At 44.1% G+C, this 15,607-nt stretch overlaps 1 protein-coding gene across 3 annotated transcripts in view; it reads left to right on the top strand.

The window, feature by feature from the left end:
• Nucleotides 1-15,607, top strand: part of EDC4 (enhancer of mRNA decapping 4) — a 105,856-nt gene that overhangs the window by 57,421 nt on the left and 32,828 nt on the right. Inside the window, exons 17-20 of one of the 3 annotated variants that reach the window (XM_068261771.1) lie at nt 3,812-3,971; nt 6,612-7,078; nt 11,107-11,256; nt 13,923-13,959. In XM_068261771.1, coding sequence (XP_068117872.1) covers nt 3,812-3,971; nt 6,612-7,078; nt 11,107-11,256; nt 13,923-13,959 — 814 coding nt within the window. Of the gene's footprint in view, nt 1-3,811; nt 3,972-6,611; nt 7,079-11,085; nt 11,257-13,922; nt 13,960-15,607 lie in introns of all 3 variants that reach the window. The other 2 variants (XM_068261770.1, XM_068261772.1) reach the window with 2 other exon arrangements.

Here is a 15,607-nt window from a genome sequence, read left to right as displayed (position 1 = left end):
GTTTTGGATGCTAGCCTGGCTTTCATAAAGAGATAATTTGCATATTCAGTAGCGGTGCTTTGTGGGTAACCACAAATGTTCACTCAAAGCCGAATTATTGTAAAATCATTCTGTTTTAAGAAGTCAAACCAAACTTAGCATCTAAGTAGTGGGAAGCCTCAGGATGGTCCTCTGGCTTCTCAGATTTTCCTCGGGCCCACCACTTTGGTCCGGAACCCTGAACATGCGCGGTTCTTTTCTTACTCGCTTAGAGGTGTGCACAAAAGAGCTTATTTGATGAGCCCTTATCAAATCTGTTCAGAGGGACCCAGTGCTGGAACGGTGGGCACCAGGAGGATCTGGGAAGCCTCTGGATTGTCCAGAGGCTTCCTTCTACTGAGGTATTTTAAACTTTTTGTTTGCTTCAGATACACTTTAAGAATGCTTTTGGCGGTAGAAAAATGTCCTCATTGGGACACTGACTGGTCTGTGGCTAGATAGCCCATACAGGCTGCGATGGACTGTGTGTTCTGACACCTTTGTCTCATGAGCAGCATTAGGTTTATCAGTAGGCTTTGCTATAGTAACTGTTGTGTCGCGTCGAATCAGATGCCCATCAGTGAGCCTTGGGCGATTTGGGACCCAATGCTTCTTCACTGGTTGTCCTTCTCAAATATGGCAGGTATTGAGGGGTGTTCCTGGTATGCAGTGGTTAATACCTACTAAAAGAGGTCTAATGTCGGGCATACACGGCTGCGATTATGCGCCGGATCGAGCCGCATTTGTCTGGCCATCCTTATTTTGCCCTTGTCAATGTCACTCATATCCTTATGCTGGTCCATTTTCAATTTCAAGAAGTGACTGTTCACCTGTTGACTAATCTATCCCACTGCTTGCCAGATGCCATTGTAAGAAGTTACAATTATTTCCATAAATAGTCATGTTGTGGCTAATCAGTATGTGTTTATCATTTATTACTAAAGAAATGTTAGCAGTTTCCTTTGATCTTTTTGAAAGACCATTGAAAGATTGTTCTACCTCTGTAAATTATTTGTGCTGTTCCATGAATTTGAACACCCTCTCTTAAGGCTCTTTCACATCTAGAGCGCTTACAGGAGCCCTTCTCCTGCACACGTTATATGCCCTGCGGCATGTTGTCGGGATGTAGCAGTGCGACACAATCAGCGGCGGAAGTAATTAATTCACCCGACGGGAAAACGCAGACTCCCGACGATTAAAAGCTCCCGGGTGCGTCGAACCCCAACACACCAAAACGCAGCTTCGGATGTGAAAGGTAAATTTTAAGTCTTTCATTCTGGTGTGAAAGAGCCCTGAGTGGTCTTGTTCTACCAATACCAGTGGCTTCATAAAGAGCAATTTCTTCCAGTTAGAATCTTTCACTTTTTTTATGATGAATGAAAACTCAATACAGTGACGTTTTGTCCTGAATGTGTTTTGCTATCAACGGAGCTCCTAATGGCAGCTGGGCCCATCAGTGAAGCAGCATAATTACTGTGCATGGCCACTGGGGTATTTTTACTTTTTGTGACCCCCTGCATAGGTTTACATAGTACCGTATATTTGGGGTATAGACTAATTTCACTGAGTTATTTGTATTTGCTCTATTTAACCACTTAAGGTTTATTAAGTCCCCCTGTGGGTCTTTGGATGTCAATTTAACATCCAAAGATGAAAGCTGCTGCTGTTGCAGGCACCTGTACACAAAACCATGGACGCTGTGCACCCATTCCAAAGTGAGTGATTGCTGCTGTACCAAATAGCTGCAGACTGTCGGGGGATTTTTTAAAAAAAATGTTATTAACAGGTTAGTTTTTATTCGACTGTCAGCGTATTTACATCCAAATCGGGAACAATGTAGGACTTACAACAGCTTGCATGAATTCAGCAGTGTTTCGGGCAATATTATCTGCTCATATTCAGCCAAATGCTTCAGAACTCATTGGGCGGCGCTTCACAGTGCAGATAGACAATGACCCAAAGCATACTGCAGAAGCATCCAAAGAGTTTTTAAAGGGAAAGAAGTGGAATGTTATGCAATGGCCAAGTCTATCACCTGACCTGAATCCGACTAAGCATGCATTTCACTTGCTGGAGACAAAACTGAAGGGAAATGCCCCAAGAACAAGCAGGAACTGAAGACAGTTGCAGTAGAGGCCTGGCAGAGCCTCACCAGGGATGAAACCCAACGTCTGGTGATGTCTATGCGATCCAGAGACTTCAGGCTGTAACTGACTACAAAGGATTTGCAACCAAGTATTAAAACGTGAAAGTTTGATTTATTAATATTATTCTGTCCCATTACTTTTGGTCTCTTAACAAGTGGGAGGCGCATATGCAAACCGTTGTAATCCCCACACCGTTCACCTGATTTGGATGTAAATATCCTCAAATTAAAGCTGACAGTCTGCAGTTAAAGCACATCATGTTTGTTTCATTTTAAATCCATTGTGGTTGTATATAGAGCCAAAAATGTTAAAATGGTGTCGATGTTCCAATATTTATGGACCTGACTGTAAATGATGAATGCAATACACATGAAAAGCAAATGATCACTCCCACCCAGCAATCTGCCATTTATATGGTCCACAAACAGCCCGCCAGCCAATCAAGTGTAATGGTATACACCTGTGTCTGCAGTACCAAATCTAGCAGGATTTGCATAAGTTCAGCACTTATAAAGTGACAGTGTCGCACTAAATAATAGTTCCCCCCCCCCCCCCCCCCCCACTGAAGTGAAGTGGTATTGAACTCACTACCTCACTACCTAGCCAATGAAATCCTTGTGTCACCTGTACTGCTGTAAATATCCATAGACACCTTTTAATGCCTGCAGCCTGTAGCGATTGGATATGAACGCTGGGGCGACAGTTTGGGGCCCATTGCTCTGCTTTTGCCTAGTGAAGCATCTGTATGGCATTGAGGTTCCCAAACACTGTGCTTTAGTGACCACATCCGATCACTACAAATGCATAGGTTGGTGATAATGGTCCGCCATATGCCCAACTAGTAATGAAATTTGACATATGAGGTATGATTTTAACCAGGAAGAGCTAAAGAATATTTTTGAGGTGTTTTAGAACTGTGGCACTTGTCATGTGAAAAATAGAAAGCATAGAAAATGCGCATTTTCAACATTTAAGGTGGCCATACACTTATAGATTTGCTGCAAATTCCACCATCAGACTTCTGTCAGATGCTTGTCATGTTGAATCTGACAGGAATCTATCTGATGTGTGCCACACACTAGGAACAGATTTCCAATAGATTTCAGAATTAAATCTATCTAAATGCATTATTGGACCATTCGATCCAATGCAACTGTATGGGCCATCAATCTGCTACTAGCAGCAGATTGACCTAGATTTTCCATCCTGTCAGATAGATCAAATTGATCGGAAATTGATCAAAAACTGCCACAAATTGATCGATAGAGTTGATAGAATTGATCAACCGATCGATGGCTGAAATCAACCAGTGTATCGGCCCCTTACACTTACTTTTTCCCTGTAAAATGCCTACAAAATAAAACCATTCCTGGAAAAAATGTTACCCAAATAAAAAGCCTAATTTGTTCTGAAAAAAAAGGTATATTCCCTAGATGGCATAAGTAATAAAAAAAAAATATTGCTGCATTAACAGCGACACGGCTGAAATGCCAAAATTGTCAGGAAACTATAATAATCTCGGAACCTGAAGTGGTTAAAAAATAAACTTTGGAAAAGTGTATATTCTTAGGACCATTTGATTTATTCATAATGAGGGATTATTTTTGAGGTGTTCTCTCGTAATAAACATTCTATTTTTTCCACAGGATTCCTGATGAAATTACACTAAGCCCAAAACTACAGCTGGACAATAGCATCACACTAAGTAGCACACAACACAGTGGCAGTTTTCCATCCTCCCCCCGAACCTCTGCTGTACTTATTCCCGGCCTGTCTGACAAAATCACTCCCAAACCAGTTGTACAGGTAAAGGAAATGTTTTCATGCAATCAATGTAATGTGTTCTTTATTGATAATGGATATGTTGTTCAGAGCTTTACATGTAGACAGGTTGCTTTCTGAATCCATAATGTAAAGATGCCCATTCATCTCTTGACCAGAGAGGGATCTCTTGCCTTCCCATACACTGCACACCGATTTCCAATACATTCCAGCATGAAATCTATGAGAAATCGGGAAGGCTGATTAGGATCCAGAGGCTTCCCTCTCCTTAGACAAAGTATGTGATTTTGTACCCAAGCTTCAGCTGTCTTTAAAGGACCACTGTCGTGACAAAAAGTGTAAAATGTTAAGTACGTGTAAACATACACAAATACGAAGTACATTTTTTCCCAGAGTACACTGACACATAAAGTACTTATCTCCTATGTTGGGGGGAGTCTCAGCATGGCATTTATTCTTTATAAAGACACTCCCTGAAAAGGATTTATACAAATATGCTGGCCAACCTCCGTGCTCGCTTCACAGTTTTTTGACAGTTCGATGGAGCAACTGCCATTTTTTTACGGTAAGTGCTTTTGAAAATAATGAAAATCTTGAGAACCCCTAATGAGGTGATAAGCTCGTCTAAAACCTGTTGGTTCTGTCAGATTTCTATTACCTACTGTAAGTGACAGCAACATAGTAGAAAAGTAATTTGTGTCCTTTTACTCTGGAAAAAATGGGTATTTTCCGTTAGCCGGGCGCAAGAGTAATAGGGCAAAGTAATGTGTCTGCCGCGGAATAAAAGTGGAATACGTGTAACTTGCAACACCTTGTAACTAGTTTTTACTGGCCGTCTCCCTGTGGCCAAAGGTATCAAAGGTGAGTTAATTGAATTAAATTAAGCCGGCGGCAATATAACAGATGAAGCCGCCGGCTTCGGCTCTCTCTCCTCCCCCTGCCTCCTACAATACTGGCAGCCGGGGACATGCGTGTCCCCCCAGAGTCGTTCGTCGCGGCACGGAATCCTGCCGTTCGTTCTTGCAGAGCAGGTGCTGGCAGAAGCAATGTCTGCAGCCTCCCCGCTCTGCTTGTTTCTTGCGACGGAAGACTCTCGGGGACACGCGTGTCCCTGGGCTTCCGGTGTTCTATAGGATAAAGGCAGGGGGAGGAGAGGAAGCAGAGCCGAAGCCGGCTGCTTCATCTGTTACATTGCCCTATTAAAGTTGCGGGCGGCTAACGGGCTCACAGAACACATTACTTTGCCCTATTACACTTGAGCTCGGCTAACGGAAGAGTACCAAATAATGTACTTCTTATTTATATATTGTATGTTTACATGTACTTAAAATTTTACAGTTTTCGCGATAGCGGACCTTTAAAGTGACTCAGAACACCTCTCATAGGCATGCCTTTAAGACTCCGACCAGTACTGCAAAGTACTTAAAGATGCATACCTTTCTGTAGCTTGTGCTCTCCTCTCCTCTTTCATTTGATGCCCGAATCGCCATTCTGCACCAAATAATTTTCGTTCGATTTCAGTTTAAAAAATCGCGGCTGCCATCTTGGCTGTTTTAACTTCCGGGTCACCCCTGTCTTATCTGTTAGAAAAGTGCATCACTGAATGAAGCAGGAAGAGGAAGTGACACGCATGGCCATTGCAAGAGGCTCCTCCAAAGGGGTCATAGCACGACTTTGTCGGAAGTTGTCTGGCTTAAAGGCATGCCCATGAGAGGTGCTCGGAGTCCCTTTAAGTTTAGAATTAGACAAAAAATAGGTTAAAGCGGAACTGGAGATATGATTAAAACAAGAAAAGTTTCACTTACCTGGGGCTTCTGCCAGTCCCCTGCAGCCGACCTGTGCCCACGTCATTACCATATGATCCTCGGTTCTCCCACAGCGACCCACTTTCACTTCACGCAGTGGAAGCCAACTTCTAAGTCAACATCCACTGCGTCTGTCCGGCCCTTGCCATGCGTATCCCCGTACGCGTTCCCGTGGCCAGGAGCATACTGCGAGGATGCACGCGGTCAGGGCCAGACAGGTGCAGTGGACACAGACTGTGTGAAGTGAAAGTGAGCTGCGGCGGTAGAACAGAGGATCGTATGGTAACGGCACGGGCACAGGTCGGCTGCAGGGGCTGGCAGAAGCCCCAGGTAAGTGAAACTTTTTTTTAAGCATATCTTCAGCTGCGCTCTAAAGTAAAGTTACATTGAAACATTAAAGTAAACCTGAGACGAGGGGAAGTAAATTTTTATAAATACCTGGGGCCTCCTTCAGCCCCCTCCGCGCAGATCGCTTCCACGCCGGCGTCCAAAGCCTCCTGGATCCTCCGGTAGCAGCCCCAATCTCCGCAGCCAGCCGGGCGTGTACTGCACATGCCCGCCCGCCCCTGCGCATTACTACTGCACAGGCGTAGAACGCTCCTGGCCGCGGTAGCGATACAGGGGAACGTGCTTGGCTGCACTGCGTCTGCGCGACTGTTTGAAGATAACGGGGCAGCTACGGGGGGATCCAGGAGGCTTTGGATGCCGGCGTGGGAGCGATCTGCACAGTGGGGGCTAAAGGAAGCCCTAGGTATGTATTAAACTTTTACTTCCCGTTGTCGGTACACTTTAAAACCTGTAGTTGCTTGAAAGACATTACTTTTTTTTTGAACGTTTTTTTTCCCCGTATCATCAATAGGTCACACCATCAGGTATTCCATCCCTGGCCACATTGGAGCTGCAAGGTCTGGAACCTTCTGTAGCATCCCAGGCTTCTCCTACCCGTGAGCGTTCCCCGGATGTTATTTCAAGTGCTTCCACTAATATGTCTCAAGATATTCCAGAGATTGCATCGGAAACGTTGCAAAGAAGTTACCCAGTGCCTTTACCGTTAGGCCTGAGTTCTGAAGATGCGGACGCAAGTCACGCTCCTAGCATGAGCTCAGCAGCCTCAGCGCTGCATCTTCTATCAGCACTGAACTGCAGCAAGCTGGAGCTTGGGCACAGACCTCTGGAGCCTGGAGCTTCTGTACCCGAGGGGGAGCTTATTAGTACTCAGTCCCTGGATGAACCAAGCTCTCAGGATACAGTAAATGAAATGATTTCCCAGCCTTGGCCGGCAGCCCCAGATATCACACGGGAAACCAGAAATCGCATAACTGATGGGTAAGACAAGTGTAATCCTGCTTATTTATATAGCAAATGTTTTCCATACATGTATTGTTTTTCTGCTGTTAAAACTTTTTAAATTTACAGTTTGTCAAGTCCAGAGTCATAGCAATAGCCCCTGAGACCCCCGTGTGGGGGAAAGAGGGGTCCCAGGAGCTATAGGGGCTCGCCCCTTCTTACCCCTTCTGCAGACTAAGGGCGGTGGAGAAGTGTAATGTTTCAGTCACTATAGTGTTTAACGTGGCACTGCTGATTCAGGATAAGGCCTGTTGCACACCAGAGGAGTTTTTCTGAGCGTTTTGAGTTTTTAAATCTGCTGCTAATGTTATCCTATGTGTCTGTGCACACTGGAGCAATGAGATTTTGTAACAAACAGATAGGATAACATTAGCAGCAGATTTAAAAACTCAAAACGCTCAGAAAAAAACTCCTCTGGTGTGCACCAGGCCTAAATTTGTTTTATTTCATATATAGCATATAGCAAACATGGATAAAATAAAAGTGGCATACCCTGGTATCTGTGGTGACACTATGGGGCAGTGTGGGGGCAGCGGCCTGCCTGACATTCGTTACATGTACTGTATTTACCTGCTCCAGTACTGTGTCTGGTCTCTAAGGGTCCATTCACACAAGAACTTTTTTAAATGCTAGAGATTTTAAAAGCTCTTGCTAATGCAATCCTATGGGGGATTTTTACAAAATGACATCGCTCCAGTGTGAACACTCACATAGGATAACATTAGCAAGAGCTTTTAAAATCGCAAGCGCTCAAAAAAGCTCTTAGTGTGAACATGCCCTTATTCGTTGCAGCCACATGCTCTATACTGCATACTGCTGACTGTTGATGTCATGTGATTGGGAGCCCAGTATACAGGAAGAGCAGAGACCCGATGCAGTGCCGGTGCAGGTAAATATTACCCTGCACTGCTGAGCTTACTCTTGGGGGGGGGGGGGGGGGGTGTTGGCTGGCCACACAGGGGACAGAGGTTTGGGAACAGCCTTACCACAACTTTGCTTCAGGGCCTGGGAGGTGGTTGTTGCATCCCTGGCCACAACATCGTTTTTACCTAGGGTTCTTTCAGGCTGCTGGTGGTTCTTTTATTATGTCTGTTTTTGTTGCTACTATAGAACTGTCATTTTACGGAGTAAATTCTGCTAAAATTTAAAGAGTTTTTTTTTTCCCTCTAGGTTTGTACACTTTTAATGTGTATGTCAAATTTTCTGCAGTAATTAAAAAATTGTACTAAATTTGTACTCAAATTTGAAAACATTTTGTTGAAAATCCTAATGCAAGTATGAATTTGTTAATGTAATTATCATCCCCTCTAGCACCGCATGTCGAGTTTGACTTAGAAAACTGCAAAAAACAAAACCGTGTTTCACATACCTGGTGCTTCTGCCGGCCCCCTGCAGCCGTCCTGCTCCCGCGCATATTTGGAGTGATCCTCAGGTCCCCCGCCCCAGCTCACTTTCTCTTTTGTCGGTCGCCTCCACTGCGCCTGCGTGTGCCCAGGCCGCATGAGACCTTGTTCGTGCTCCCATCGCCAGGAGCGTCCTGTGCTGGCGCAGTAGAGATTTTCTTATTCTGCACCTGCGCAGGATGATCCCGGCTGTGGAGCACGAACGGTAGAGAAGCAAAGACCTTAAAGAATGGACCCTTCCACAGAAAATTTAGGAAAAAATATATAACAAAAGCCTTTATTCAACATTGGGTATAATAATAGTCACAATATTGATGATTCAATGAAAATAAAACCATTTAAAAAATAAATGTTCCATTATGATCCCTGTTGCATATGAAACAATCACTTTAAATGCAATATATTGTATAATGACACAATGCTGCTGTCAGATATAAAACCCCACAGTAGGCTCAATATTGAGCCCAACAGGGGAGAACCCGGGTTCAGTATACACAACCTAGTGTGATGCAAGACCAATAAAACAACACCTGTGCAATAAAATCTCCAAGAAAAAAACACACAAATTTCACATATATGAAAATAAAGTGCACAATTGCTATCCAGATATACAGTATTAATAGTGATGAGTGGATGCCTGGTAGAAAATGGAGGCAAAGGAGAATAGGAGAATTGAGGCCCATAGGAGAATACTTTTGTTATCTTTTTTTCCTAAATTTGCTGTGGAAGGTGCTATTCTTTCCCTTCTCTAATCATATATTTGCTCTAGTTTTAAGCCCTATTACACACGTTTATTTGGTTGAGGGGATACACATAAAATCGGCGCCGGGAGACTTGGGTGCAGGATACAGCCGGTAAATGGCTGATCCTGCTGCTGCACAAGTTTCCGGCCGCGCTAAATACTATTCCCCCTCCAGGCTGCCATGGATGGTGGGGAATGAAATAATTCAGCAATTGCTGGAAGCCGAATTATTGTGTTTTAAAAGTAACTTCAGCTCCGTTCTCTGACAGCGCCGGAGTTGCTCTGTGTGCGCTGCTATAGCTGTAATTCCTATTACAGTCTATGGTGGTGGCGGCTGCGCCAAAATCTACCTGCACTGTAATTAAAGTGCTCGGGTTGAGGTGTTGCAGACACTCCCCAGAAACTATTGACTTGTAAGTCAGCGGTGAAGAAACGAAGCCAAGGCGGGGGGACCGGAGGATCTTTGAGCACCGGCGCGGGACAGGACAGCTGCAGGAACATTTCTATGTAAGTGAATTTTTTTTTTATCTTCATGTCCTCTTTAATGAGGTTCAGTGCACCCCAGACATAGTTGCAGCCCAGCTTCCCAAATAATAATCTGCAGAAGCCATGGTCATGTTCACAAGATGCAAAACCATCATTTAGAGTGACACTGAAGCAAAAAAAAAAAAAAAAAAACTTATGATATAATGAATTGTATGTGTAGTACAGATAAGTAATATAACATTAGTAGCAAAGAACAGTCTGATTTTTATTTTCAGTTCTCTCGCTTTTTAAAAAAATTTATTTAACATTGCATCATTCTGTCATACTCTATTTGCTATTACAAACAACACTCTGTATTTTAAACTATGAAACAGAGCAGAGCTAATTACCCTTTGAACTCCCCTGCAATAAAACCTTATCTGAAGCTGCGTCTCACTGTTTCTTTGATGTATAAGTACTTCATAGAATAGGACCGTTTCCCACCCAAGTAGGGTCTGAGAGCTCAGAGCAGCTTTTGCATAGATAACAATTTAAGTGTCTTAACTCTTTCTGTACTGGAAACAATATGAGACTCCTATCTGTGCTACTAATGTTCTATTTCTCAGCTGTACTACACAGTTCATTATATCATAAGTTTACTTTCACTTCAGATTCCCTTTAAAACAAGCCTGAGGCTAAAAAAAAAAAAAAAAGTTAAATTAGGTATTTACCTAAGTAGTGGGACCCTCTGGATGCTCGTTCCTTATCAGGCCCAGTGCTAGTGCCCAGGACCCTCCTCGTTTCCATGCACGCCCTCCAGTCCATGGTCGAACACATCTGTACTCTGTATGCACTAGTACTGTCTGTACAGATTGAAAAACCAGGCGCGAGCGCCTTTGTTTTACTGGGCATTTAGGAACGTATTCATGTAGGCACAGTACAGAGGCTAAGATCGACAAGATTGATTGAAAATGTACTTGTGCCTTATGGAAAATGTTCACTGACTTCATTGTAAATGGGTTATTTTATACTACACTATATGACACAGTCAGCTTTGATTGGATTAGCATACTACTCTGATCAAAATCGCACTGCCCATTGTACTATCAGTCAACTACAGCATTTTTTATATAATTATTTCTAAACAATCATTAGAGCACGTGACCCTGGCTCATTAACAGAATCGCGAGAAGAGATGGTCAGCGAGATGCAATTAATTCTGCCCTGCATGCATGTTTCATGAAAACTGTATACAACCTGATATTGAGCCAATCAGATCCACTTCTTGGTGAAACTTTTTGGCCCAGTGCCAAGCTGGATACAGTTTGCGTGTACTCTTTGAATGACGGAGAACTATGCGATTCAAACCTACGTAGTTTTCTTTGTGGTTTTTACAGCGACCATGACGATGAAGTGGCAAGTTTAGCAAATTCCTTAAGTGGCTTTGCAGCAAAGGGGCAGAGTCCGAGGTTGCTTACAAAGGACTGGACGAGCATTTCCCCAAATTTGTCACCCAAGCCTTCCAGAAAATCAATGAAGGAGAACAAGTATGTTGTTTGTTCAGTAGAGAATATATTTCAATGCTCTGTTTTGTGTTTTAGTATTTAACCCCTTCAGTACCAGCGGTCTCTGGCCCCTTAAGGACCAGAGACTGCTGGTACCAGAAACCGGAGCATACAAACGAGTCGCCGCACTGAGTCTGCTCTACCGCCGCACAGCCGTCGCCTCAGCCCACCCACTCTGCCGTCTCTATGACGGCAGAGCTCTGTGTGCCGTTCAAGAGCCGATTTCATTGGCTCTAGACACTGTGATCAATGTGAGCCAATGAGGTTGGCTCACATTGATGGACACGGGGAGGAGCCAATGAAATCGGCTCTTGACTGGCTCACGGAGCTCTGCTGTTACAGCGACGGCAGGGCGAATGAGCTGCGTCAGGAAGAGAGTGACGCAATCGGCGAGAGTGCGTGGCGGCGGTGAGTGAATTCTACACCCTGACAGGAATAACAGTCTCCAAACAGGGAGAAGATTTCAATCACCGCCGCCCGAAATCGGTTAATTAATTCATGAATGAATTAGCGTATAACTGACTTATAATGCTGACCGGGGGGGGGGGGGGGGTTAAATTGAATCCTGGTTAAAGGAGTCATCAGGGGAGAAAATTAATAAAATAAGTGCTACTTCCCGGGGGCTTCCTCCAGTCCCAAGCTCCCAGCATGTCCCTCACCACAGCTCTGCAGTCAGCCGTTCGCCGCAGCTCCGTCCCGGTCCCCGGCGATGTCAGGGCAACCTCCAGGTCGGCCTGTACTGCGGCTGCGCGAGCTGCGCTGTCAATCACCGCCACGTGGGCCGGAGCGGACCGTGCCGGCGCAGTAGTTCTGCGCCTGCACAGTCCGCTCCGGCCCACATGGCGGTGACTGACAGCGGGGCTCGCGCAAGCGCAGTACAGGCCGACTTAGAGGTTGCCCTGTAGTCATCGCTGGGGACCGGGACGGAGCTGCGGCGAACGGCTGACTGCAGAGCTGCGGCAAGGGACATGCTGGGAGCTTGGGGCTGGAGGAAGCCCCCTGTAAGTAGCACTTATTTTATTTTCCCTGATGACTCGTTTAAAGTGTCCTTATCTTATCTGAAATGTGAAACTTGTTCTTTGCATGCTGAGACAAGCTTGTTACTTTAGCTAAAGAAAAAAAAATCCCACAATCCCACTAATTATACTGAACAGTTGCTGCAGTTCTGCAATGGCACGCAGACCATGTAAAAAAAAGAAGAAAAAAAAGGGGAACAAGTAGGACCTATTTTAGAAGAAAAATAAAATTTGCATTATTTTTTGCATTTTTTTTAATCTTTGGATGTTACAACCATCTTTGACCCTGAAGCGGAAAAAAAAAACAAAAAAAACCCTTATGATATAATAATTTCTATGTGTAGTATGGATAATTAATAGAGCATTAGTAGCAAAGAAAAGTCTCATTTTATTTTCCATTATATAGTTTAGATTTTTTTTTTATAACAGTGCATCATTCTCTTATATTTGCAGTTCACAAACTATACTGAACTTCCCTGCATTATAATCTTATCTGAAGTTGTATTTCACAGTTTCTTAGATGTACAAGTGCTTCAGAAAATAGCACTGTAGCCGACTAAAATAGTCCGAGAGCTCAGCACTTGTGCATAGAGAACTGATGTTTCTTAACTCTTCCTGTACTGGAAACAATATGAGACTCCATATCTTTGCTACTAATGTTCTATTTCTTAGCTGTAGATTCTCTTTAAGCCTAGGCAGAAAGGGCTGAAGCAGGCTATAGCGGAAGTGGCCTATTGCTATTTTTTGTACCTTACCTAGAATGGTATATGCAACGCCAGACGTTTCCAGAATAGTTGGGACAATTCAAAAATGTCAGTAAAATCTGAATTCAATGATTTTCAAATAATTGTAGGGCTCGTTTCCATTTACGTGGATCCGAGATGAACTTTTACTCATTGCATAATTGTGTTCCTTTCCTATTGTTTATAGGGCATTCCTCAAGCCAAATACTTTTTTGTTTTTGTTTTAATACTCGAATTTCCTATAAACTAAACAATCCACACCCTCAGGTTTTCAGAGAGCCAAGGCATTTTCAGACAGTAGCAAGGGCTCATGGGAGCTTAGTCTGGGCAGGAGGAGGGGGAGGTATTACTAGCCAGAGATTTCAAAGGGGGGAGGAGGAGGGGGGAATTCGTTTTTTTTTCACAGGCTGAGTGCTCAAGATGCAGATAAGCCTGCCTCTGTGTAATGTTTACAAACAACATGGCTGCTGTCATTGTATCACAGGAAGAAATAATCATATTCTATTTAAGCTGTTTGCAGCTAGATTTGCTGTGTAAACTATCTAAACTTTAGATAAGATATATAGACTTGTTATAGTTACTTTTTCCTCTCGGATCCGCTTTAAAGATGATTCGCTGCCTTTCCCCACAGGTGAATTCGGATGGGGAATCGCAGCCTATTGAAATCAATAAGTTGCTTCTGAAATCACATGCATTTGTATGCCCATAGTCATGCATGGCACGGCTAGAGGGATTCACACGCCCACTCACATCTTTACAAGTGGAAACAGGGCCAAAAAAATAGCAGAGGGACATCATCTCAAATGTTGAATTTTCCAAATGTTATTGTTTAATGAAAATATTTTTATGTATCAATATCGATTAACTAATTTTTCTCTTCATTTTCCAGGCACACAACACAACTCCCAAAAGCTTCAATGCATCAGGTAAATCCAGGGCTAATATATTCACATCTGGAATGGGAGACTTGGGCTTACAGGATTCACAGCTGAGCAGTTTTCTTAAGGCCTCTTTCACACCAAGACGTTTTAGGGGACGTTAAAGAGAACCCGAGGTGTGTTTAAAGAATGTTATCTGCATACAGAGGCTGGATCTGCCTATACAGCCCAGCCTCTGTTGCTATCCCAAACCCCACTAAGGTCCCCCTGCACTCTGCAATCCCTCATAAATCACAGCCATGCTGTGAGGCTGTGTTTACATCTGTAGTGTCAGTCTCAGCTGCTCCCCCGCCTCCTGCATAGCTCCGGTCCCTGCCCCCGTCCCTTCCCTCCAATCAGCAGGGAGGGAAGGGATGCAGGCAGGGACTGGAGTTCTGCAGGAGGCGGGGAGAGCAGCAGACTGACACTATAGAGATAAACACAGCCAGCTCTGACTAGCTGTTTGTCAGCAGCGTGGCTGTGATTTATGAGGGATTGCAGAGTGCAGGGGGACCTTAGTGAGGTTTGGGATAGCAACAGAGGCTGGGCTGTATAGGCAGATCCAGCCTCTGTATGCAGATAATATTCTTCAAACCCACCTCGGGTTCTCTTTAAGGTCGCATAACGTGCCCCTAACGCAATGCATGGTGGTGTTGAAGTTCATCAGATTGAGCCGCGTTATCGCGTTATGTGGCTCTTGATGCGCTGTTTATGTTCTATCCTGGGAAGTCTGGATCTTTTCAATCATTCGGATTATTTGAATCGGATCATTGAAAAGATCCGGATGTTTGAACCGAATCTTTGAATCATTTTACTAGGGAAGCAGGAAGCAGGGGTGCAGCAGAGTGAGAGGTGCAGGAGAATGAAGGCACATTGAGGGTGCTAATGGGGGAGGGAGAGATGCAGCAGGAAGATTGTGCTTGTGCACAGAAGCTGCAGTTCTTGTTACTTCCAGACATCCACTGTGAACCGAATTGTTCATTGTGATGATCCGGATGATTCGACTCACAAGAAAGATCCGGATCTAAGATCCGAATCGTTCATGATCTGGACAACACTACAGTGCAGTGAATATTAATTAGCCATGTGGCTAGGAACAATAGCGGACTTTCCCCTTACTGAGTATGTGCAAACAGTCTAACGCAGCCAAACCGACCTATAACGCACAGTATGCTGCACTTCCATTGAACGTCCAGCGTTACACTGTAACGCAACGTGGGCACTGTGAACAGCCCATTGATTTTTCATTACTGTGAGCTGGGATGCGTTACAGGCTGCACTAACGTGCACCTGTAACATCCCACTGTGAAAGCAGCCTAAAAGCAACTGATGACGCTTTATCTGACAAGTGTATGGGCCCGTTTCCTCCCCACGATACAGAGACAGAACCTTCTGCGGCTTAGTACTGCAAGGTGAGATGCCACTGTGCGGTAGTATAACCATATTTTTTTCCAGTAATGTAGAACATGAGGGAGACTAGACCAAATGAAAGAAAATGTAGTCCATGCTGACGTAAAATGAACATTCACTGGCAAAATTGGAAAAACATGATTTAAGTGTTGGTTTGAAGCTTAAAGTGTACTTGAAAAGGTAAACTGGGGCATATTTATACTTACCTGGGGTTTCCTCCAGCCCCATGAGGACTGTGACATCCCTC

The sequence above is a fragment of the Hyperolius riggenbachi genome, chromosome 11, assembly GCF_040937935.1.
Source record: "Hyperolius riggenbachi isolate aHypRig1 chromosome 11, aHypRig1.pri, whole genome shotgun sequence".
NCBI lineage: Eukaryota > Metazoa > Chordata > Amphibia > Anura > Hyperoliidae > Hyperolius > Hyperolius riggenbachi.
This window is presented reverse-complemented; position numbering and strand designations above follow the sequence as displayed.